The 26,411-nt window shown below is 40.0% G+C and overlaps 1 protein-coding gene across 1 annotated transcript; it reads right to left on the bottom strand.

The window, feature by feature from the left end:
* Positions 1 to 1,910: 1,910 nt before the first annotated feature.
* GHITM (growth hormone inducible transmembrane protein) lies at positions 1,911 to 24,935 on the bottom strand. The gene is made up of 9 exons (XM_074958729.1): positions 24,800 to 24,935; positions 22,070 to 22,233; positions 18,977 to 19,076; positions 16,693 to 16,804; positions 14,972 to 15,113; positions 10,417 to 10,525; positions 7,075 to 7,263; positions 4,563 to 4,740; positions 1,911 to 3,329 (listed from the first exon to the last, which is right to left on the bottom strand). The coding sequence occupies exons 2-9, from the start codon at positions 22,199 to 22,201 to the stop codon at positions 3,242 to 3,244; spliced, it is 1,050 nt and encodes a 349-aa protein (XP_074814830.1). The 5' UTR covers positions 22,202 to 22,233; positions 24,800 to 24,935; the 3' UTR covers positions 1,911 to 3,241.
* Positions 24,936 to 26,411: the final 1,476 nt, after the last annotated feature.

Below are 26,411 nucleotides of genomic sequence, written 5' to 3'. Positions count from 1 at the left end.
CCATCCTTTATCTTACTTTGGGACCTGGTGTTAGGCAAGGAGGTAAACCAATTAGAATTAGTTACCCGCATTTATTATATGAAGAGATGCAGTTTCTACACTGATTTGTCTTTTGCAAACCTATTATAGTCAATACATCCTGGAGAGTACTAGACTGTACTGATTACGGAATCAATTGTGGAGTCATCCCTCATATATGCACCACTACAGTTCAACTGTAACCAAATATGTTCACAAGGGCTGCTATTAAAACATCTCTTCCAGTGGTGGAGAGGCTAAGGGGGTGGGGGGATAAAACAGTAAATATCTCCCTCTCCTACCAAATTAAGGCTGAAAAAGTGGATGCTGCCATATTTTCCTTCTCTATGTACAGGCTAAGAACTATGTACAAAGCCTCTAACTTCAAACTTTGCTAAAGAGATTGCCTCCCCTTGTGTTTAACTTTGTATAATAAGGAAGTGATATTGCCTGAATATACAATTGGCTGCCATTAGCTCCAACAGTTCTTTCCTGTATTTTCCACAGTATGCATCCAATGAAGTGAGCTGTAGCTCACGAAAGCTTTATCCTCAAATAAATTGGTTAGTCTCTCAGATGCCGCAAGTACTCCTTTTCTTTTTCCACAAAGATCATCCTTACACCAGTGAGATTTTTAAAAGCCTTGCCTATAACTGTCTTGGGACTGGACAGCCATTGATCTTTTCTCTTGGTTTTCACCATCTTAGTTACTTCTTTTGATGTCAGTGCTCCAGAGTTCACTAGAACAGTTAAAATTACTCCCAGTCTGTTTTAATTCCCTCCTTGGGTTGTAACAAACATATCTTTAGTTTAAATAAAAGATTTCCTAATTAAAAAAAGGATTGTTATAGAGCAATATAAAAGCCAACTGAATACACCTGCACATAGCTTTATTGATTCAATGGAATGTAATAAAAGTTAAGATTTATGTGGTCACTATATTTGAGATTAACGAAGACCCACCCACTAAATGGGCTACTGAATCTTCACTTGTGACAGTATGATCTGGAATCCATTAGTTTCCTCAATGAGGATCTAATTCAAAGCCCACTGAAGTCAATAGAAAAGTTATCAGATCTGTCCCATAACAATACGACTACATATGGCTGCAATGTGGATTAAGCACACACAGCAGTCATGTAGCAAAACTTACTAAGAGTGGTATCTACTGTAAAAGATTGTGCAATGTAATCTACTGATGCAAAAAGGAATTTGACAAAATTCTTCCTGACATGCCACTGCTCTCCCCCCAAATGCAGTCATCTGGAGTACCAGACAGTTGGGCACTGCTCCTTCTTGTAGGTGAAGCTGATAGTGCTGTCTAGTTAAAGGTTGCCCAGCACTTCTCAAATTTAGTGACACCAAAAGTTATACCATGTAGTTCCACAGGGTGAGAAAAAACTTCTTTACACCATGAGTAAAAGATACTAGCATTTATTCCACAGAGTTTTGTCCTTGTCTATAGTGTTAATTGAGAAGAAAATGCATCTGGAAAAATAGCATTGTGGACTCTACTGCAAAACAATTATGCAGACACTCCACACAAGGAGTAGGCACTGTTCATTTAATTCTCTTATAAGACGAGGAACTGGGGGGAAGGAGGAAGATGAAGTTACAGTGCCCTTACTAAACTAAGTAACGTACTACAGTATAAACATTATTTGAAAGAAATAAGAGACCAATGAACTGTTGGTCTTGGACTTTATTGTTTCAGAAATCAGTACACAAGCACAGCACATTGTCAGCATAGTACAGTGAAAGGATAAAATAAGTTTCTCAATTGCTGATTTGATCTTTGCCAGGACTGGTAACTAGGTTGAGTACAGCAGCAGTTACATAGGCCTCATTTACTTTTAAGGATTTCCAGCAATAGCTTATGCCCAATATTTTCACAGGCTTACCTGGTCTCCCAGCGTAGAATACTTGTATTTGCCAAACCAAGTATGGTACTAGAGCAAACAATGAAACAGTTGTAGAAATTCACCATCAATGTTAGTGGGACATTTTTGTTAAATATGATAAAGAAAATACCAGTTGTATGACAGCAATTTGGGAAGAGGAGTCAAAGGATTACAGGCAAAAGCACTTGCAAGTATACAGCATTTGGTTTTGCGGCCTGGAAGACAGGTCAAAAAAGCAGAATAGAGTTCACCTTCCCTTTGTTCCTGTACCATCATTAGACACATTTTAGAGTGGGACTAGTCACTGAGCTCAGACCTCAGGAGGCCATCACCAAAAAGAACAACTTAGTTGATTTCAGTATTTAAAAAGTTAATCTATAGTTTTATTGGCCAACACACACATTATAGCCTAAATATTTTTTGGTTCTGGAAACACTTCAATAGTTTGATGTCCCCCATGTTTAACTTCTCAGTGCAAAGACACAGACACAGCTAATGAACATTAAGGATGCTGGAAACATTACAGCTACACTGAATACTAATTTTTCAAGTATATTCAGGAAAGGTGCTGAAGTTCTATTTACTCACAGGACAAAGTAAGAGCACAAGCTTCTTTACCACTGTCCACCATTCCTGAAGGGTCGCATTGCCTTTCCAAGGCCTTTGTATTTCTCTGTACTCACCCTAATCCTTTCTAAAATTTCAGTTGAGATGTTACAAGGGCACAAATTGTGATAGACTAAGTCAAGTTCTAGTAGATAGAGCTCCAATTCCTTTCAGATAGGTCACCCAAAGGCCAGCCAATAGCAGCAACAGCTCTCAGACAACACCACCACTTTCTGTTTAGGCACAACAAGGTTCCATATTCCAATATCAGTCTCTTGAGTTATCTTGTGCCCCTTTCTGTATACTTGAGTCCCCTTTTTGGAGATCAGTTTCTTTTTACTATGCAATTATGGTAAATGCAAAAAGTGATAGTCATAGAATAATATGTTGTCAAACCTTTCAGAGAAGCAGACTGATTTGGTTTTATTTACTTAAGTTTAGAATATAATTTACTGAAATATATCTTTCCCATTAAGATATCACAAATTACGTACAAGTGTTTGCACTGTAATCCAAATTTGACCTTTTCAGAAGAACTGGAAAATGTATCCTTGAGATTCATGTTGTACTGAAACACCTTAATAATGCTGAAGTGCTTCAAACTTCTGACTTCTACATGAAAGCTGCTTGTACACCAGATTAATTTTTACTAGGCATACACACTAAGCAGACAGAGTTTGGTGAACTATCAGATTGTTGCAAAGAAGAATCTTAATTCATTTCTTCCTGCTACTCCCACCAGTGGCAAGCATGGTGGCCACTCGAATAAAGATGTTCAGTGTATCCATGTAAATACCCAGACACCTAAAAAAAAAAAAAAAAACACCCCAGAAATCCAGTTAGTTTAACTTACTATAAGCAGTGTTATAAGCAACATTACTCACTCAATGTCAATACACCACATTAGGAAACTTTAAAAATCAGGTTGAGGACCCAAGTGTCTCACTCAACTTGGTTTTTAAGATACTACATTGTGTATGTGATTCTTGTTTTTCTGAAGTGAACTGTGACCATTACAAGCAGAAACTGACTCATTTGCCATTAAGACTTCAGTTATGACATATAGCTCCTATTTATATTTGTTTAAATCATTCTGGAAACTGGAATGACAACCAAATTTGTTAAGCAATAAGCTACAGATGGGTAAAAATGCACAGTAACTTCTCATGGGACATTACATTAGTAGCTAAAAAACATATTGGAACTAGGATTTGGCCCAAAACAACTAAGCTTCCATTAAGTTCAGTGGGACCAGGATTTAGAACAAAGTTTTGAACAACGTTTGGTAGCTTCCTTCTTTCTTCCTCCCAACAGCTTACATCTCCCCCCTCAATCCCTTTTCTTTTAGGGTCAGTTATTTACGTAAAAGTAAATACTGAACTTAATTAAAAGGATAACAGAAATATGCCTTTCCAACTCAAAAATATAACTGAGGATTGAAGAAACACCTTTACAAAGTGAGAACGTTAGAGCCAAATCTGATAATAGGCCTATTGAGGACAATTAATCCCTATATTACTATTAGCTACAGTGCTCATAAAAGTTTTACTGATTTACAATGACAAAGGTTAGATATATTATATAAACTAAGATATTTTACAGCTTACAACACAACTAAAATTGCTTTGTTTGAACAGGTTAAGAATGTGAGCTGAAAGTGTTTCAGAAAGCAAGTACAAAGAATTTCCCCCACCCACATAGAAAAACTGTTAGAACTAACATTGGCTGAGAGAAGGAAAAAACCCCCAAAACCAAAAAAACCCCTAATTTTTTGGCATATGGAGTACTTATGTATTTCAGTAATAGTTTTATCCCCATTAACTATTTTCATATTGTATTTGGAAAATAATGTGGCTATAATCCTGTACATTTTAGTGTAAACTGAGGTTTAATATCCCAAAGTGAATTTCTCTCTTTAATATCTGTAGGACAGCAGGTACATTTTCTTTATACACTACTGCATAGCTTGAAGGGACATCATCATCAGTTAAAATAGTCTTAAAATCAGATCAGTGTTGACACCAGGATAATACTTACGAGTTGATGGGGTCATACTTTGCTACTCCATATATGGACACTGGGTGTGTCTCTGCACGTTTGATAACTTTTTGTGTGTCGTATAGCAGGAACATGCCAAAGAGTATCAATCCACCATAAACTGCTACAGAATACAGGCCTGCTCCAAATGCAGAGGTAGGAGGCAGGAACACAGATCCTGGAATAAGCATGCAAAAAAGGTGTTAAAAGCAAGCCCTTCCTTTATGTCTATGCATTGTTACAGTCTTAATTATTCGAGGAATAGCATGATTTACAGTGTATGATCATGGAAGGACCATCCTGTAAGAGTACTCATGTCATTCCTGGTGCTTCTGAAATGCCAGCTATTTTCATGGATTCTAGCGTACAAGTACACCATAGTAAGAGATGTGTCATTTATTCAAAATTGCAGAAGAGTACTATATAGGGCTGTCGCACGATTTAAAAAAATTAAGTGTGCGATTAATTGTGCTGTTAAACAATACCATTTATTTAAATATTTTTGGATATTTTCTACATTTTCAAATATATTGATTTCATTACAACAGAAGACAAAGTGTTCAGTGCTCACTTTATTTTTGATTACAAATATTTGCACTGTAAAAAAGCAAAGTATTATAGCACAATCTCTATCATGAAAGTTGATCTTACAAATGTAGAATTATGTACAAAAAATAACTGCATTCAAAAATAAAACAAATGTAAAACTTTAGAGCATACTAGTCCACTCAGTCCTCCTCCTTGTTCAGCCAATTGCTCAGATAAATAAGTTTGGTTACAATTTGCAGGAGATAATGCTGCCTGCTTCTTGTTTACAATGTCACCTGAAAGTGAGAACAGGTGTTCGCATAGCGCTGTTGTAGCTGGTATCAAGATATTTATGGGCCAGATGCGCTAAAGATTCATGTGTCCCTTCATGCTTCAACCACCATTCCAGAGGATATCCTCCATACTGGAAACAGGTTCTGCTCGATAACGATCCAAACCAGAGCGGACCTATTCATGTTCATTTTCATCATTGAGTCAGATGCCACGTGCAGAAGGTTGATTTTCTTTTTTTGGTGGTTCAGGTTCTCGTTTCTGAGTGCTGCTCTTTTAAGACTTCTGAAAGCATGCTCCACACCTCATTCCTCTCAGATTTTGGATGGTACTTCAGATTCTTAAACCTTGGGTTGAGTGCTGTAGAAATTTTTAGAAATCTGACATTGGTATCTTCTTTGTGATTTGTCTTAAAACGAACATGTGCTGGGTCATCATCTGAGACTGCTATAACATGAAATATATGGTATAATACGAGTAAAACAGAACAGGAGACATACCATTCTCCCTCAAGGACTTCAGTCACAATTGTAGTTAATGAATTATTTTTTTTTAAATGAGCATCAGCATTGAAGCATGTCTTCTGGAATGGTGGCCAAAGCACGAAGGGGCATATGAACGTTTAGCATAACTGGCACATAAATGGGGCACACATGCAACCCTCACTTCAACATTTTGTGACTTTTGAATTCTCAACTGTCTAGCCTTAAGTTAAAATTTAAATAGTTAGAACTTGTAAGCCTCTCACAAGTTTCCTTAAAGTATCTTTTCACCTAGAGGGTGAAACAAAACCCACCTAATTGGTGTTATTTTCATATGAAACTTCTATGTCAGACCATTTCACAGAGCAATTCAAGCAGGTATGTTACAAAAAGAGAATACACAGAAAAAATATTCAGTAGCTAATCTGAGTCACATTTAACCTGTCAATTTTAATATTTGTTACCAGAAGACACCACTGCAGGTTTTTGCCATGTTACAGTTTACTGAAACTTTAACCAGATGGATTTTTATCCTAGACTTTTTAGAAAAAAAAAAAATGCATGAACTCCATGTCTATCAGTACTCTTCACTGAGAGTATTTATAGTGTGTTTTTAAAACAGCAAAAACATTTTAAAACAGGGACATGCTGACAATTTGCTGCGGTGCCAGACTAAAAAAGCAAAAAACAAACTTGCGGCCTGTCTACGAGAAGGTTAAGGGGTGACTTGATTACATGTACCTACATAGGGAACAAATACTTAATAATGGGCTCTTCAGTGTAGCAGAAGAAAGTATAACAATCCAATGGCCGGTAACTGAAGCTAGACAAATTCAGACTGGAAATGAGGTGTAAATTCAAAACCAGTGAGAGTTAACCATTGGAACAATTTACCAAGGGTCATGGTGGATTCTCCACCACTGACAATTATTAAATCAGGATTGGAAGTTTTTCCTAAAAGATATACTCTAGGAATTATTTTGGAGAAGTTCTATGGCCTCTGCTATTATCCAGGTCAGGCTAGATAATCACTGTGGTCCCTCCTGGCTTTAGGATCTATGAAGATATCAGCTCCTGCAAATACTATCTAGCCAGGTACTTTTGGGTGTTCCTTTCTCAGTCAGGGCCAGTCTCACTGTATTAAAGATATAATTAGGTGAGCTCAGTTTTAGACACTTAGAAGTCAAACATCAAAACAGTATTTTGTTTACCAATTGACGAAGCAATAACAAGGCCCAGGCCTACTCCCAGTGGTCCTCCCATGTTCAGAAACTTTTCACTTGGTGCACATATGGCCACAGTAGAGAGACCACCTACAATTCCTGCTGTGTACCAGGCAGCTCTGATCAGCAGAGGACCACCCAACAAGGTCAAAGGAGCCACCACTGCACCCATAACACCTAAGTGAAGAAAAAGACAAGCAAGGTTGGAAATTTAGTTATGTTTAATGCCATATATACTGAATGGCTGAAGATAAATGCCCTATCCCAATAGGGTATTTTTCAGCCACATAACTGAGTCAATAGGCCAAACTCTGTATTGATTTACACTCTGTTCAATCTTATGAGTTCAATCGGTTTGCACAAAGAAAAGCCAATGCAGAATTTGGCAGAAAATATTCAATACAATGCCACAAAACTTAGATCTTACATGAAATGTGTTACTATTCATTTAATTATGAAGGACAGTTCAGAAAAAAGAGCAGTCTATGCTGGCTGATGACAATTACAAGGCCTGTTCAAACTCAGCAACAAGTATATCTTGAACTGATAAATGCTTCAGGCAGTACAGTCAGCCTATGAAATGCATTTTCACAGGAAGCTGGAGTTGTAGCTGTATTTTGAAAAAAGGAGAGAATTCTTGACATTAGGAACAGCTACGCAATCAAGTCACACGCTTCAGGGTACAAAGCGAGCAACAAAAGCATCAGAAAGGAATCCCTCTTCCCCAATACAGCACTGTGTATTATAAGAATTTGGCCTACCTCTACAGCAACAGTATTAGACTTGACTGTATATGTCAAGTCCTTTGATCTTAACCACCATACTAGGTCCTATACAAGCTAGTAAACACAGTGGTTAGGCATATGCAATACCACCACATTAGCATTTCTGAAATCCACAGACAACTGCAAACGCAGCATTAAGGTTTCTAATGGAAACTGCGTTGAAAGCAAGCAGCAGTGTCACTTGAACCCGTTAATACTTTTTCAGTGAGACATGCGTAATTCTTTATCAGATTTCTAACCAAAGTTAAAAATCTGCTTGATATGAGTGAAGTTCATCAACCGTATCTGACAAAGTGTTTCACAACAGTGGGTTTTCAATGCCCACCCTGACAGGGAATTGAGCGTGTGGACATTTAATAGGTCAAATAATACTAACCTTTCGGAAGTTACAAAAGCAGGAGAAAGAGGATAAATGCTCTTCCTGATAACATACTGTGAACAGTACAATTACAATTCCTCTACTGAGACACTTCTGTTCCCTAAGAGAAGATGGTCTTTAGAGGACAGACCTTATTAACAAACAAGTTGCAGGAGACCAGCTGCATTATATTTAAAAGTGAATGAATACTGCACACAAGGTACACAACTAGCTGGTAGCTCACATCGCAGTGGATATAACTGGTGTTGCTCTACCCCTTCCCAGTGATCCACTGATGGTTCACTGATATTGTGACAACATAGTGAGTGACTGGCTTACTTCAGTCATTTGCATGTTACTATAATGTTAAATTATCATAGATCAAAAGTAATGGTACATTCATTTGCACAAAAAAAAAAATTCAATTCAAGTGATACCTTACTTGCCCACAACAGAACTGCGGAAATAATCTGCTGCACATTGACTCATACAACTTGATTACATAGGACTGCTGATGAGGCGGTTAGGACCAGTATGATACTTATAAAGCCATGCTAACCATAAAGCAATCATTCAGGAGATAAACTGAAAAGACAGCTAGAAGATGCAAGTAAATTTAATTTACTAATGTGACATATATTGCAGGTTTGATTTGAACATGCATTCTCACAGAAGAAAAAAATTACAGTTCTTTAAAGGGACACATATTTGACTAACCACATTTCCACCTAACTGTTCTTACCATTGTAACTCCTAAGATCACTATAAAAGATTCAAGCAGAAAGTATTTCGGTTCTTTAGTTTGTTCATTTGAGTCTGTTCATTTTTGTACTGTCAGTTTCATTGTTTTGCGGAAGGAATAAAGCCTTCCCCAGGCTCTTCAAGAACATGCTTTACCTGTATTAGCAACTCTGACAATGAAATCAAAGGAAGTAAGAAATAGAGAAACAATGTGCACGAGAGGAAGAAGGGGTAAGTCTGAGCATATTTGCTCTTTTGAAGGGTGTTTTCAAAGGGCTCCAAAAGAAATCAACAGGGAGCAAAACATTCCTTTTGGGGTCGTTCTTTTAAAATTTTCAAAAATGTGTTTAAGGGAGCCCATAAAATTCCTTAAAAAATAAAGTTGAAAGATGCTTCGTAAAAAGGAAGTCCCTTCAACAAACAAAGGAATGGCTTTGCTTTTTCCATTACCAATGATGTGTCTAAAGTAATTGTTAATTTTTAATATAATGGAAACATTTATGTACCATTTTTTCTATTAATAATGAATGCAAATCACAATCTTTCAGCAGATGCTCTGCTGAAAACAGCCTTGTGACTAGTCATGAGGACTTCCAACATAACCGGCAACATACCACTAACCGACCAGTAATTTCTATGTTCCTACTGAGCTACTGAACTGAAGCTCAATAAATTCACTGGTCAAGCATAGGGTGGGCAGAGGAAATCACCCCAAACTTTGACCTTTGTAGGATCTCTGGTAAAGTCAATCTGGATTATTAGCTTTCAACTGCTCAGGTACCCTCTGAATCCTATCATGAAGTCTGAGCTTCCAGGCTGCCACCAGGCCCTCCATTTTTACTTAACCATCATGGGAGGGAGCCCAGGTTCTGGCTTCTATTAAAGTGAACAGATTTGGGAAATGGTTAGACTGAATCAGAGAGCCTTGGCTGTTCTGTGGCAGCTGAGTACAGTGAATAGAGGGTAAGGGTTCCTCAAGTGGAAAGGCATGCTTGCAGAATCCAGATATCCCCAGTACCATTTAATGAATATTAGCAAGAGAGAAAATGCACGGCAAATACCAATACCTGCAGCAACTTTACAGAGGATCTGTTATCAATCCATTTATATTTAAGAGAACAAGGATGTCAAAGCAGCTCAATGCTACACAATGTACTTGGGGCAAAAGACATCTCCACAACTCACCTATAAGCCCCAGCCAATGTAAGGAAGATACTTTAAAGAATATTTCATTAAACAGCCACACAGAAGGTGCTGTGAACAGGAATGAAAGGAACTAAAAGGAAGTTACGGCCTCCCCAAAAGCAACAGTTATTTCATTAAAGTTTTGGGAGACTAAGAACTTGCTTTCCTTTAAAAGTAGGCTTATCTTCAGCAAAACCACAGACATAATATTTCATATTAAGTAGCTGATATACTGTCACACAGAAAATTAAGTGCACCTACCAGCATGAAGCATCCAGGCAAGGTGTTTAGTACCAGGATTACCTTCATAGGATATTGACCTAACCAGCATCCCAGCACCAATCATAGCTGCAAAAGTTGCACCTATTGCCTGTAATATAAAGAATTACCATATAAGAATTCAAGAGCACACTGAGATGTACAAAATTCTCTACTCTGCTTCTGAAATCTTTTTATATTAATTTTTTACTAGCCTAAAACTCAGTGGTACTCCTATGCACAATTATTTCTCAAAGATTCAAGAGCAGAAAGCTGCACATAGTTGAGTAAAAGCACAATTAACTCAAGTACACAACTAAACTTCACACAGTAGCCCAAATCCAGTAGTCCTTACTCTAGCAAGACCCCAGTGAAGTCAGTGCATTTTTTAACCCACAAAATATTAGGGCTGTACAAGCCAGGTGGCATACCAATTGGTGCTGCGTGTCTAAAGCTGTCCAGTACAAGATATGCCAGGTAACAAACAAAAACAAAAAAAAAACAAAACACACACACACACACAGAGAAGCAGCTAACTGGATGATTCTAAAGATATCCTCTGATGGTTCACTGTATGCCCACTTACGACCTTTCATTTACTTAAAATATTTAAGCATTACTGCTTGTTCCTAGTACATGTTTTCGCCCCAAGCCCCATCCAAATACCATCTGTCCCTGCTCCCATTTGTTTCCAAACCGTATGTCTCTCCCCTCGTGCTCAGTCTAGCTGCTTCCTGCTTGAACAGGAGCGTGTGGCCAAGCAGCTAATAGATGGTTGACTGAGACCATTAGCGGCTACTTCTGGTTTGCTCTTGCCAAAACCACATCTCTATGACATGCCTAAATGGACCTTGGGGCAATTCTGTAAATAGATTAAACATGGCTGGCTGTAGTTATGCCTTCTACTTTGTCCAATTATCTACATTTACCCCTTTCAGCACACATGCTCTGCAGATACCCAGCCGCCGCTTTTAATGTATGTCTCCTGCTCTCCCCCTCTCATGTATGCGCACATTCATTGGAATTTTACTCTGGGGGGAATTCTGCACCAAAAAATTAAAAATTCTGCAGACAATTTAAAATTCCGCAATTTTATTTGTCAAAACACAACGATCACTCCAGTTTCAATTATTTTGGTAATTTGTTTCAAAATACTTGTCAACAGTACAGACAAGAGCAAAAAAGATCCCCCCAGGAGTAGAGAGTTAAAGACACCCCTACAAAAACCCAGTTTCAGTGGGGGGTGGGTGGGTGGGTGCTGGAGAGAGCTCTGGGGACACCAGCATCCCCCTCCCCACAGAGCCCAACCACGGGGCAGCCTCCAGCCCAGACACCAGCACCCCCAGAGCCTTTACTACCCCAACTTCTTTACTGTCCTGCTGAGGGACATGGTATGGTGCGGCCCAGCCCTTCCTCACCATTTGCCAGAGTTGGCTGGATCTCCCAGGTCCTCTCCTATCTTGGGAGAGTGAGAATCAAAGAGCATGCAGCCTCCAGCCCCACCAGGCTGGGCACTCTGCTCACTGCGAGCTGGGCTGCTCTGCGAAGTCCAGTGGCCCCGAGAGGCAGCCAGAAATTCTGCTGGGTAAACAGGGAATTCTGTGAAATTCTGCATTGCACAGAATTCTCCCAGGAACAGAATTTACACCAGCATGAACATTTGAAAATTTGGACCTGAATGTCATCACTACAATATGCACAATTGATAAATGGATTTGCAGAATCTGGTACAGATGTCATTTTAATACTAAATTTTCAGTTAGTCATATACCTACAAATGCCAGCGTGCATGTTCACAGGGAAGAACAAGCAGGAGGACATGCATACACAAGATTTCCTAAGGAGGTGGCTGGACATCCACAGAGCATGTGTAGATGCAAATGGATAAACAAGATTAACAAGCCTGGCCTCAGACAGCCAAATACCATATTCATAATTGTGCATGCCGCTGATCAACTTATGCGCAGGCAAGCTAGGCATCGTTCTGGCAGCAGCAAGTCATTTGACCTGCCTTTGAACAGTTAGCTATTGGCCACTGGTAGGTTTATGCAGCCTTTGATGACAGTCTGATCAGATATGTCAAGTCTGATGCGATAGGTCACTTTCATACCAGAAGCCACAGCTTTAATATTTCACCAACTTTAAACTATGCTTAATTGTTCAATATGACCAGCTGAAGAAACTTTTACATGACCACAATAGACTATTTTAACAAGTAATATTAGCTAGCACACATTAGGCTCTTGACATGCAAATATACCTAAATTTAAACAGAAAATGAACTTAAGTTTATATATGTATGTTTAGTTAGGATTCTTTGATGTTCTTCATAAAGCCATCTTTTACAAGGATTAGATAATTAGCAATAGCTCCCTCTACCGTACATAATGTGCCCTTAGCAATATTTCTGAAACAAAATGTTTAAAATAAAACCACATTCAGCACTTTGTGGAGTAAAATTAGTTTAACCTTATCACCATTCTTATTGCCAAGTTATGTACTGTAAATTAGCCACAGTTTAACTATAACTAAGCTATGCATGTTTTAGCTAAGATAACTAAACCTTCAGTTCTTTATGACACTTTAATAGCTATTTTAAAGTAATTTAGAAACATTTAATGCGAACAAATTGAGTAGTGGTAAAGAGTGTTTAAAGCAGACTATTTTCAGCTTTTACTACTTTATGCTGTTAAACCATCTAGCCATGAGAAACTGATCTTGTTCAGACGAGTTTAAGTCTGAGGTTATCCATAAATCCAGTTACCTAAAAAGGGAGCCACATGTAAAATTATGAATACCTAAGTATCATACTGGTTAGTTTAAAAATAGGATTTACCTCTACAAGCTTATTTCAAATATTCCTGTTACGTTTGTGAGAGATTGCAGCACATTAAAGTCAGATTTCAGTTTTATTGGGTCTTTAGTAGAGCTGACTAGAAAACTGAATTTCAGTTCTGTGAAAATTCCTGAGTGTTCACAAAATTTTTATCCTCAAATCAGGACCAAAAGGCAAAAACCTCAAAAGTTTTTGTGGAACTGAAATCCCACTATATTGTTTTGGAAATATTTAGATATGGCATTGCCAAAACAAAACATGCTCCCCAGATACTTGTCAGCTTACCAAGAGTCTGGCCAGTTTCACCAGTACAATTAAGTGGTGAGCAACAACCAAACTGATCATCATGTCAATTTCACAGCTACTAGGATTTCCAGGGTCTCTGGTGGGTTGAAGAAAAACCTGGAAGTGCCAGCTCCCAAATTTCAAGGCTCCTTCCCAAGCTCCCCTTCAGCCTGCTAGTGTTCTGTTGGAAGTTAACTGATGCCAAACCATTTCCTTGAAACATATCAATTTTGACTAATCATTATATACCAACAAAAATGTTTCCTCAGAATTTTTCCAGACACCACTAGTATTTAGCTTAACTACTGAGACGCATTTAAGAGGAGACTGAACAGTCAGACCACTGAGCTCTAACTGCTTTCAGGTGGTCATCAGTCAGGTAGTCATCACCTGTCATCAGTCAGGTTTTTTTTACACTAGAGCAGAGGTAGTCAATTTTTTTTTGGTCAAGGTCCAAATTTCTTGGACAAGTTATAATCAAGATCCAGACTCCAGAGAAAATAATAAAAAAAACCAGTAACGATAAGTACATTAAAAAAAGATGACAGTGTCTGTTCAAAAGTGTATGGTGGGTCCAGATTTGGCTTGCGGTCCACCTATTGACAACCCCTGCCCTAGTTCATGTAGGACAGGGGTGGGCAAACTTTTTGGCCCGAGGGCCACATTGGGGTTGCAAAACTGTATGGAGGGCTGGGTAGGGAAGGCTGTGCCTCTCCAAACAGCCTGGTCCCCATTCCCATTCGCCCCCTCCCACTTCCTGTCCTCCTCAGAGCCCCCGACCCATCCAACCCCCCTTGCTCCCTGACTGCCCCAGCCCGACACGCCCCTGGGACTCCCATGCTTATCCAACCCTCCGCTGTTCCCTGTCCCGACTCCCCTCACCCCAGAACTTCTGCCCCATTCAACCGGCCCCTGCTTCCTGTCCCCTGACTGCCCCCCGGAACCCCCTACCCCTTATCCAACCCCCCGGCCCCCTTATCATGCCGCTCAGAGCAGCATGTCCCGGCAGGAGCCAGACACACTGCCCTGCAGGAGCTCGCAGCCCTGCTGCCCAGAGCGCTGTCTGCGCGACGATGTCACTGGGAGAAGGGGGGACAGCAGGGGAGGGGCCGGGGGCTAGCCTCCCTGGCCGGGAGCTCAAGGGCCAGGAAGGACGGTCCCGCGGGCTGGATGTGTGCTGTAGTTTGCCCACCTCTGATGTAGGAGGAAGTTTCTCATCTTCCCCGCCCACATCAATGACCAGAAGTTTGTAGATGCGCTTTATTCAAAGAATTATGTAACCCTGTATTGCTGGTACCAGGTGATTGGGGCTACTTTAAGATAACTAGACACACCCCATAAAGTTTCACACCCCCCAAGATTCCAAGTTCTGCTTCAAAACAGTTTTCTTAACACTAATCTTTCTGGTGATTAAAGAGAAAGCCCATATAACCTTACCAGCCAAGAACCCCTCATCATGAGGCTCATGAGTGCAGGAGATCTGCTGACTGCTACAGCAGACAATGCTGTCAAACCAACACTTCCTGCAAAGTACATGTAGGTAGAACGGATTCGGTCTTTCACATACTGAGGCCAAATACTGAAAGATGAAATTATGAACAATTATGTTGCTATTTTTTCATGTTTTAATTGATCTCACCAGTTATTCTTAGTTCTGGTACAATCAAACTTATGAACATTTAAGATTAATGAGATCCATCTTACACAGTGGCATGCAATATTCAGTTTAGAGACATTTGTCATGAAATATATCATGTTTCAGGTCTTAATTTGTTAACTTCTTTTCCACCATGCACAAAATTATGTTGTTTCCATGGAACTATGCTAGTCTACAACAGACCAGTTTCACATTTCCTGTGTGCATTCCTTTCACCCCGTCTCCGTAAAGTATCTATCTTACTCTATCACTATTTAAAAGGCAAGAGAGTGATGTGAATAAGTATATTATAGCTTTTAAAACTGTCTAAAAGGAAAAACCCTTAGTCTATGTACTAACAATTGTAAGTAATTTAATGAAATGGTCACAAGTTGCTAAGTCACCAGAGCAATGTATCATCACATGACATACATGCTATGTTTTGAAATAAGGAATACCCTGGAAATTATAACCATAGATAGGAAAAACTTCTGTACTACTATGTTTAAAGAACTACAAAGACAGAATTTCCACCAGTTAGCGACATTTAATTAAGAATGCACATTCCATTTTACAAAGTTACTATTTTCCCCAGAAGTCCGCAGACAATCCGAAAACATCTCAAAAGTGCAATCTGTTCCCCATTTATCTTAATGGGTGGTAAATGAATGACAGGTATTTGAATGTTAACAGAGAAGGTTGTCAACTGTATTAGAAGACTGGCACAATAGGATGTTAAAGTGAGATGTCACTTGAAGCAAGAATGCATGGAGCTTGGAATACCACTTCTTCCCTATCTTTCTGTTATGAACCTAGTAAATTTATCACAAAACTGAGCAAGATTTTCTTATTTTAAGCCCACGCATTCATAAACTTTAACATAGGATTTATCGCTTGAAGACTTCATCATTAGCTAGGATGCTCCACCCCCGCTGTAGACATGGAACAAAATTTGTTATACCAAGGGCAAACACTTTTTGTAAGTTAGTGTTTGCAAGAGACAGGTAGATAGGGAACAATTATGACCTGCTTACAACGTTTATATTTTCTTACAGCTCTTGGTGAATTCAAGAAGCTATTTTTGCTTTCTGAACAGGGTCTCAGAGGAACCCTAGATAATGTGGATTTAACTAGCACTTTCACAGAAGTTAGAACATCCACCTACATTTTAACTCATGACATTCCCCAGACAAGAATATAGATGCATACCATTTGAGATGGGACAGGAGGCAAAAATACTTCAAAGTTAACAGTATTTGCAAGATAGGAAGTGGGATATTTATAGCAGCAATCAGCCAAATTGCATTTAATCCCAAAGCTTTACCAAAATTTGTTTCCAGGTTTATATATAAAAAATCAATGCTTTCTGCAAGAAACTAGGGTTTCTCTTTTTAGTTTAAAGTCATAAAGAGTAAGCATGCACAGAAGGAGACTGGTTGGGAGAGAAGTTCACGTGTAAATAAGGGTGAGTTTCAACTGTTCTAGCCTTGATTTGAAATAATAAGCTTGGTATTTTGCTCACACAGCTTTTTCAATGGCTCCAATTTCATTTGACATTCCCATTCCATAATAACATAGAGCTCCAAGACCAACAGCAGCCCCTCCGGCAACAATCCATCTTCCCATCTGGTCCACTGCACAACAGAAAAAAAAATATTGATATTCCTGTAAGAGTTTTGTCCTGGGATCGAGTAGAACAGTTTTCTAATTTCAGTTTAATTGTGTATATAACAACTGATAAGGAAGGGAAAAACCTCAAGATTTATAAAAACTCTTCATTCTTAATGTCCAAATGAAAATGTTACCTGTTAGTCTATCATTATTTTATAGGAGCTTCTCATCCACACTGCTTGTTTCTCTTCCATGAAACCAAGTTTAGAGAGGAACAAAGATGCCCTCTGAATATCAAATTCTCTTGTACTGCTACATGATGCAGTTTCAAACTATAGCTAGCTATGTGGATCAATAAATAAATGTTACATATTTTAAGTTTATCAACAGGATGCAGCCATTTCTAAGACTATACAGTAATTGGAATAAAAACCCAGAATGAAAAATCAAAAACAATGTCACCCACTAATTGGTTAGTGATATGTGCCTATCATCTAGGTAAGTTTCTTCATTAAAAACAGGAGAGGGGAAAAAAAAAAAAAAAGTCAGGCCTTTCAGGTCTCTTACCCTTTTGCCCTTCCCTCTCAATGTTGCCTTCTAAACCTGCTCTCATTGACAACAGTTATAACAATTTTTTATCCATCAGAAAGACCTGAAATTAGATGTTACTGACACTGCTGTAAAGGATAACTGTCTAATAAAGTGAGAAGTAGCAACTGTTGATATTTCCAGTTGCATGGTTTGTTTTTTATTGGAAAAACTATAGTTTCTCTCAAGGAAGTTTTATGAAAAAGATTTAATATAAAACAAACCTGGGTATGTGTGTACTGGACTAGATGTGCTACTCAACAGTAAATCTGGTCTATCTGTGGTCTATCTGGCAAAGCCATATTTAGAAAAGCAGAGTTTTGAACTTCTTGAATATCTGAAGTCACGCATTTGGCATCTGTGTTGTGTACATTATGACAGCAGATTAAAATCAAAATCGTTGTACACTTTTTACTAACTACAAACACAGGAAGACTGATTTCAGTAGCTATGCAGCGCAATGCTAAAAGGTATCAAGACAAACATTCACTCTTAGAATAGAAGATAGCCATTCTCTACATCCAAAGAAGTGTTGATTTCCATTAAAAAAAAAAAAAGACTTCAATCCTCAAGCTTATCTAATAGAGCAGTGGTTCTCAAACTAGGGCCACCGCTTGTTCAGGGAAAGCCCCTTGCGGGCCGGGCCGGTTTACCTGCCCCGTCCGCAGGTTCGGCCAATCGCGGCTCCCACGATGCAGCAGGTAAACAAACCGGCCTGGCCCGCCAGGGGCTTTTCCTTAACAACTGGCGGCCCTAGTTTGAGAACCACTGTAATAGAGTCAAACACCACTAACAGCCATAAATTGCCACTAAATTTATAGTACTGTAAACTGGCACCAGTTCCAGTGATTTCAATTGAACTGTACTTGTTTACACTAGGGCTCAATTTGGCACAGTTCTCTTTAGTCACATGAGGTGATTGTTTAAAACCTTGCCAATTCAGAAGCAAAGAATTATATTTTGAAATTATACAAGCTCAAAGTAGCTGATCAGCTAACGAGCAGACCCTGGAACTAGAGCTCAGTTTATCTTCCTGCTTTCCGTCGTGTCGCCTCGCCTCGCCCCGCCCCCCCCCCCGGCACCAATCCCACACTAATATTAGAGTATCAGGAGATGTGAATTCTGTCACTGACTCACTATATGAACACATGAACTTGGGAAAGTCACTTAACCTTTTTGCCTTCAATTATCCACCTATAAAATAGAAGCAATACCTCAAGGATGTTGCAAGGCCATAGAAATATGAATCCTACACAAAAATAGATCTCCGCTTCTTAAAGATATATTTAACTTTTTAAGAAACTTTACTACTGACATATGAATGACAGAGAGGGTCTTCAAGTTCAGGAATTTCCACATACTTCACAATGGTTATGACTATGAAGAACTCAAATTGCTCCATGGCTACTGGAGGTATTCGCAATATCAAATGTTGCGGAGAAATGAAGAAACCCATTTTTCAGACATTTCTTTTCAAAAGCATAATTGATACTTAGTCAAACTCTATAGTAAGTCATAATGATCCAGGATTTTAAGCTTATTTCTTAGAAATAGCTTTACAGTTGGTGTTCAAACATTCTGAATACTTGAGTAGAATGGTTATTCACCTTTAAATGCAGTTTCCATTGCTGGCTCAAAGGCTGCTTCTTTAATTTCTTGGCCAGTTCTTCCACGCCGCACACCCATTTTTGCTTTGGAGGCATACCCCTGTTATGAGCAGACAGAAAGGGAAAACAGTTAAATAGATCCTAAAACAATGTACATATTTACAAGCAGTACCTACAGAGTAATGGAAAAATCTGTTTCAATGAACAGCAAAATAACATAGTATAATTAAAAAGGAGTTATCTAAATATAACTGATCCCTTCTAACTCAGGTGTCATTATCCTCTTCAAACTGTGCGACACTCTAACACTGATTACACTAAATTACAAAAATATCAATTGTATCTTAATATATGAATACTGGCAGAGCAGACAGTATGATTTTATTCTGAGAAAAAGCTCAAACCTCCCACGCTACCCACTGGCCCTGTAAGTGGCCAGAACACACTTCTTTTTGGCTTTAAATAAAGCTAAATATTTGCTGCTTATGTGCTTGTGAACAGGCCAGACTGAAAGGCGTGGAGACCGAACTCAAACTGATCACTGTTTTGGGTGAAGCAGTTATAGTAGTACTCCAACCTTCTTCACATTGTACCACTTGAATCCTTAAACTCTACTCTGAAGGGCAAGAGTAGAATTAGGGCCCATAAATTAAGATTTTATGGCAGGGAAGGTCTAAAAGAAGAGATTTAAGATAAACGCCAACAAATTTTTGAAATACAAGCAAATCAAAATTTTATGATTTCTATGATCCTTGGCTCTCACTGGTTAAAACATCCCCTGGAAATTTGAAGCCATTACACTCTCTTGGCTTTATTAATCCGCACATGACGATGTGTTCCTAAATATGGGCTGTAAGCACCTAGGAAATTAAAATATTCTGCAGGACTGTTTCAACACAGATTTAGAAAACATAAGGAAAGGAGTGGCAGTCAAAGTTGACCCTAGAAATTTAACTGTACTTGTGAGGGCAACATATATCACTTCTGTTCTAATAGGTATCAGCATTTAAGAATTTAACATTTTTTTTTTAAAAAAAAGCAATTTACAATGATATAGTACAGAAGATGCACTGTCGCACATAATCTACAAAACAAACCCAAAGTGCACAAAAAGAGGATATTTAGAATTTAGTTGAAATAACCTGGACTTTAGTGGTCATGAAAGTGCCACAATAAAAATCCGGGAGACAAAAACACTGTTTGCTTTGTGCTTAATCAGAAACTTTCCTCAACCCAATTTTTTTTAAACTCTGCAATTTTTTTTGGAGGGGGTGGGGGAGAATATACCCCTGGTGATACAGACAGGTGAAAGAATTTTAAAATGGAGTTGTTTCTAAATCTACTCAGGCCACAATGGTAAATATGCCCGATTCCTGTCTACACTAGTGTTTCCAGTGTAGCAGAGACAGAAGTTGGGTGAGGGAGGTAATAACTTCTGTTGGTCCAAAAAAAGATACTACCTCACCCATCTTGTCTGTACTATCTTGAGCCCAACATTGCTACAACACTGCAAGTTTCCAGTGTAGTGCCAGAATAAGACTGAGAAACTGGTGCAGGCTTTTCCAAGAGATCAGTGCCAGAAGACAAGGTGTTCCCAGACACTACTTGTGACGCGAAGGAGTCCAGTCTGTGAAAGAAGCTTATTGGAACACCTCTGGGGGTGAGATTTCATCTATAAATCAGTTTCTTAACGTATTAGGCTTAGACTTGCCTGTTGTGTTTTATTTTGCTTGGTAACTTACTCTGTTCTGTCTGTTACTACTTGGAACCACTTCAATCCTACTTTTTATATTTAATAAAATCACTTTTGTTTATTAATTTGCCCAGAATAAGTACTTAATACCTGGGGGAACAAACAGCTGTGCATATCTCTCTATCAGCGTTATAGGGGGCAGACAATTTATGAGTTTACCCTATAAAAGCTTTATAGAGTAAAACAGATTTATTTGGTGTTTGGATCCCTTTGGGAACTGGGTATCTGGGTGCTGGAGACAGGAGCACTTTGTAAGCTGTTTTCAGTTAAGTCTGCAGCTTTGGGGATGTGGTTCAGACCTGGGTCTGTGTTTGCAGCAGGCTAGCGTGTCTGGCTCAACAAGGCAGGGTTCTGAAGTCCCAAGCTGGCAGGGAAAATGGGCTCAGAGGTAGTCTCAGCACATCAGGTGACGGTCCCAAGGAGGTTTCTGTGATCGAACCTGTCACACCACTAACATGAGAGATCTGAGGGGGTTTACCCAAGCTTGATGTGTGTGGTTGGTGAATGATGTGCACACAGAGCAACAATGAGGAACACTTGCATCCCCAAGACAAAAGAGAGAATACATTTACTACTGGAGGAGGACACAAGGCCTTATCAGAGAAGCGTGGTTTGATGTCAGACATGGCTTAAATGAGCAAGTATCAGCTCATGAAAGGCTCAGCGTAGCCTTAAAGGCTAAATGCCCAATGGGTGCAAAACTCAAACACTGTTGCAATACAATATTTTGTATAAAAAAAAAAGTTCTGCACTTTGCTAAAGAAGAGAGGGGAACAACTGAGGAGTTGCGTATACCGTAGAGTTCCTGCTTGTCATCTGCAGTGGCCAGAAGGAATTAAGTGGCTGGGGGAGTATGCTCTCTTATAAGTCCTTGAATCGCATAGGGTGAGAGGAGGGAGAGAAACATAAGGACAGGCAAGGTCTGACCACATCTCCAATGATTGCTGCTGTTCAAGAGTTTTGAGCATGGATGCTCAAGATGCACATGACATTTAAATGGGAATCTGTGCAGACAATGCAAGAAATACCACTCCATTCTAGTCTTCGGAGCCAAGATTTCTAACAAGCGAGTCCCAATTAGAGTAAAATATTCATTTTACATCTTTGGGCCACTGTTAAATAACCTTTTTGCCACTAACAACTTTACAGCAGGTTGCTGCTTCAGTAAAACATTGAAGTGCTGTCGTCCCATTAAGTTGGGCCTTCCATTTCAGTTACCTCACTTACATTTTGGTGCAGATGAAAACGTGTCTTTTGGTAAACATGGAAATGGCCTCAATGGTCTAATTTGACATCCTTTGTACAAGCAATCCTTATCAAATTAAAAAAAGCTACCTTACCCGGTTAGGTTGCAAGATCCACCGGTTCGCTTTTATGCTGTAATTCCTTAAAGCTGGGAAGGTCTGTGTAAGCGCAGGACGGAGACTCTGGCGTGGCAGTGTCCATAAACACGCTAATCTTGCTGCCAGCATGGTTGCTGCTATTGATTCAATAATGAGTATTCCTGTAATGGCATGAGAAGTGATGCTTTAGTATTTGGTTATTGTATCACAAAAGGCACAAATAAAGCAGTAAGATTTGCCAACAAAAAATTTGTAACAAAAAATAAGTTTTGTTTATGATCAACTACTATAAAAAAAAAAAGAACCGAGCCACTACATGAAATGTTCTGGAGTTAAATACAGCCAGTACAGACACAGGCGAGTTGAACAGTGCACTCTTTAGTTTAGGAAGTCAAGGATTTGATTTCCTATGCCAGAATTTTTATTCATACCACATGCTCACCAGAGAAGAGGGAAGGTTTCTCTTCCTCTGACTTATCTGAACAATCTTGCGTGTGCTCATAACTAATGGCAATCCAAATGCAGGTTCGAGACCTTGTGGCAACTAACTTCTGATATTAAGAAATAAACTAAATCTCCTGCTAAACATTCACCCCACCCTAAATTCTGGAAATAGAATGAACTACCGAAGACTATCACGTACGTGGACTACTAAATCAAAATATCACCTGAAGTGCTTTGAAGTGATGTGTAGTACAACCCCACCACCAGCAAGCTCTTTTTAAATAATTTTAAGAACACAATTAACTAGCTTCATCTTAATACTCCACCAAGGTCACAGATTAAAGCACCTATACAAGACAAACTCAGTTTTATTTTATTTACAACAGTCAACCTACTGTATGCTTTACTAGTACTACCAGAACTACCAACTTATTTTCATGAACACTGCTTTTTCTAGTCTTAAAATTTTTTTCTTCTACTACAAAAGATTATATGTATGACTTTTCTCTATAAAGATAAAACTAAGCTATGAATACACTATCGCAGTTACTTGACACTTTCATAGACACCAATTTGCTTTTATTTGTATGTAGCACCAAAGGGATGCATAGTACAGTTTTAATCCTCATTTCAGGCTCCTACAAAAAATACAAAACAATTTTATTTGCATTTACGCACACTAGAACAAGCACAGCTATTTTTTAGAATTCAGCTGAAAGTTTCTACTAGCCCTTAGAGTAAGATCTTTGGGACAGTCACCAGGTCTTTGTTTATATAATGCCCAGCACAGTAGAGTGCTAACCTGATTGATCCCTCAAGCACTACCATAATATAAATATTAAATGAGTCAATTTCAAAAGAAGTAAAGCAAAGCAAATGTTCATAACTCAGCTACAAAACAAAGTGAATTTTTTGAAATGCCACTGTTACAAAGAGTTTTTCAGAAACCAGTAGAGAATCTTTTGTTTTTTGTGTTACTACATTCTCTAAAAGGCTGATAAGTGATGCAATTTATGACAAATTTTCAGAATTTTAAAGATTATTTGGGATAGGACACACAGCTTTTAATTAATTTTCAAAACAGACTTGCTCTCATAAGTCTTATGTATTAAAACTTTGAGCAGAAATTCGGTAGGTTATCAACAGAATGAAACAAATCCTAGTAACGTTTCAGATCATCTTTTATGAAAGAGCATGAGGCAAGAACACAGTTTGGTCATCACTATGACATCATATAGGACACAAATTCTAATCCAGAAGGCCTTTTTACACAGAAGCTTTGCTAGTACACTTCTTAAATAGCGATGGGATCAACCAAACCTACAGACTGAGTCAAGACTCCTGGATTCTGTTTCCAAACTGCCACCAACTTGTTACAAGCAAGCCATAGCCTCTTTGTATTTCAGTGTATTCATCGCTCACGTGGGCATAAATACCTAACTCTCACAGAGCATCCCAGTACCTTATTAGTAGCTTAAATGGTATTACATATATGGCCAGTGAAAATTTATCCAAGATATGTAAGGGTTAGGCTTTTACTGTCATTTGCCATACATGGATTGCCACTGACAGTCATTTGAGAGAATAAATGTACCACACAATATTGGGATAAATCTTGATTTCATACGCCTCTAAGTAAAAAAAAAAATTCAAGTTATAACTAGAAACGTGAGCCTTTAATCTGCATTAAATGCCTTAGACCATCAGTTACCCAAAATAATACAAACAAGAAACTGGCCAGCCTGTTTTTAGGTGGAGAGAGTTCTGAAATGATGAGGTATTCAATTTGAAAAGAAATTCTTGTTCAGCACACTCCCCACAGCCTGCATTTTTGGTTCACAAAATACATCCCCCAGAAGGTTGAGTGCACATTCGGGCTGGGGCAGTAGAGCTAAGGTCACAGGGAAAAGGGAGTGAATTACTGTTCCACACCTGGGAAGGGGGCGGCCTCTCCCCAGTGTCATTCCTACCCCAGGATTACTCTTATTTTAGAGAAAAATCTCCCCCCCCCCCACGCTGGCCAGATAGTTCACTGCATCCCGTGGGAACTCCCATGGCACTTCCCTCTCCCCAGGGCCCTCCCCTGACACAGCAAGAGTGACAGCTCCCCCGTCCTCCCCCAGGACCCTTCGTGTCCCCTCCCGCACGGCGCTCCGGCGCCCGGCTGGCGGGGCAGGAGGCACAGTTCCCCCGCAGCGCGCTGCCCGGCTCTGAGAGCGGGGCCGGAGCAGGTGGGGGAAGCTCACGGGGCCGGGGCCGACAGCCGGCTCCAAGACCGCTCACCTTCCCAGCGCCCACGCTACACCCCGCCACTGCGCTCTATGCCGTACGCCTGATGTGCGAGCACAAATTGTGCGTCACGAGCTAAGTCACATGTGATGACGTCTGCAGCAAAGCCGAGTGGCTCACTCTTCTCGCGTGATCTTAAAACGGGACACTGCCGTTGGCTACAGCGCGCTCAACTGCCATATTAGATTTGGGCAGCGAAGGTACTTGCCCCATATTGAATAAGGGCAAAGAAGCCATCTTTAATTCGGCCGTGGAAGCTTCTGGAAGACATCTTGCCTGGGAGCGATGGAACCATTGACAGGATCTGGGGCGTTAGCAGCCATCTTGCAAGAGGGCATGCCTAGCTATTAGCAGCCATTTTGGATGTGGTAAAGGCAGCCGTCAGCGACAGCCATTTTGAATGAGGTCAAGGAGGCCTTGCTCAGGCTGAGAAGCCTGTGGCTGGTGCTGGGTCAAGCACCTTGCCATTATCCCTCATCCTGTGGTGTGCTGAATACTTGCAGGGCACCCTCCCTTTGCTGCTGGGGAAAGCTGGAGCTCTCGGCCGCCCTCTGGGGAGCAAGAGGGCTCGGCCGCTTGGCCTGTATCCCCCACCACATAAGCAGGCCAGGCACCAGCCTGGGGCAGCGGCGTGAAGGGTTTGGCGGCCAGGCCCTGGACGGTGCTGACACCCTTCATTGGCCCTGCAAGGGGCACTGCCTCAGAACCTGCTGTCCTGCCTGGCCCGCTCGGCCCAGTGCTGACTCCTCCGACTCCCCAGGACGGGAACACGGCCCTCTCCCACAACCCCACCCCAAAGGGATGATGTTTGTGGTTTACAGTTTAATGCTCTCAGGGGCACGCAGTAATTGTAAAGCAGACAACACCCTCCCCACCCATTCTAATATCTGTATGCTCTTTACTTAACAGCTGAAGCCCAGGGGAGTCCAGATCATACAGAACATCCTAAATGCAATGTCCCTCACTAGCTCAACCCTCCCTGTGGGAGGTCTTGGGGTATCATCTGTTATCACCCTCACCGACCCTGCCCCTGCAGCAGCCTCCCTCTTCTTAATCTAGTGAAAAATGGTTCTTTTCCCCCCATCCCCCACTGTGAGTTCCTTTATAGACTCCTGCTGGATCATCTGCTTCTTTTCTGCCTTTTGGTAATTTTCCATTACTTCCAGCCCCCTCCCCAACTTCTGACAAAAAGAGGAAATGTTTTCTCCCAGGTAGGTGCATTTGTCCCAGTGTATTTTACTTTGAGTAGACCATTGTTGAGTGCTGATTACTCACCCTATCTCTAGCCTGGCAGAGACATGACACACCCCTGCTAACTCAGAGAAGATCCCCATGCATATCTGCTTTTCATAACAAAGTTTCATAAAACAATGTACAGTTCAGAAGTGGTACAAACAGAACCCCATATTTGTTACAACATTCCACAAAATATGCTATCAGCTCTGTCAAAATACTTCTGTGTGTGTATGAGTGTTATTGGGAGGTGAACGGCTGAAGAAAAATAAAATCATAACACAAACCTGGGGGCTACCCTATGAAATTAATAGGCTGCAGGTTTAAAACAAACAAAAGGGAGTACTTCTTCACACAACACACAGTCAATATG

Source organism: Natator depressus, chromosome 7 (assembly GCF_965152275.1).
Source record: "Natator depressus isolate rNatDep1 chromosome 7, rNatDep2.hap1, whole genome shotgun sequence".
Classification (NCBI taxonomy): Eukaryota; Metazoa; Chordata; order Testudines; family Cheloniidae; genus Natator; species Natator depressus.
This window is presented reverse-complemented; position numbering and strand designations above follow the sequence as displayed.

What these genes read in the sequence shown, in the direction of transcription:
- GHITM (XM_074958729.1), bottom strand. Translation starts at nt 22,201, where the DNA reads ATGCTGGCAGCAAGATTAGCGTGTTTATGGACACTGCCACGCCAGAGT. An exon ending in GGATCTTGCAACCTAACCGG is followed by an intron (nt 19,077 to 22,069) that starts GTAAGGTAGCTT and finishes TGCTCATAACAG; the next exon opens with GGGTATGCCTCCAAAGCAAA. An exon ending in AAGTATGACCCCATCAACTC is followed by an intron (nt 3,330 to 4,562) that starts GTAAGTATTATC and finishes TTTTTTTTTTAG; the next exon opens with GTGTCTGGGTATTTACATGG.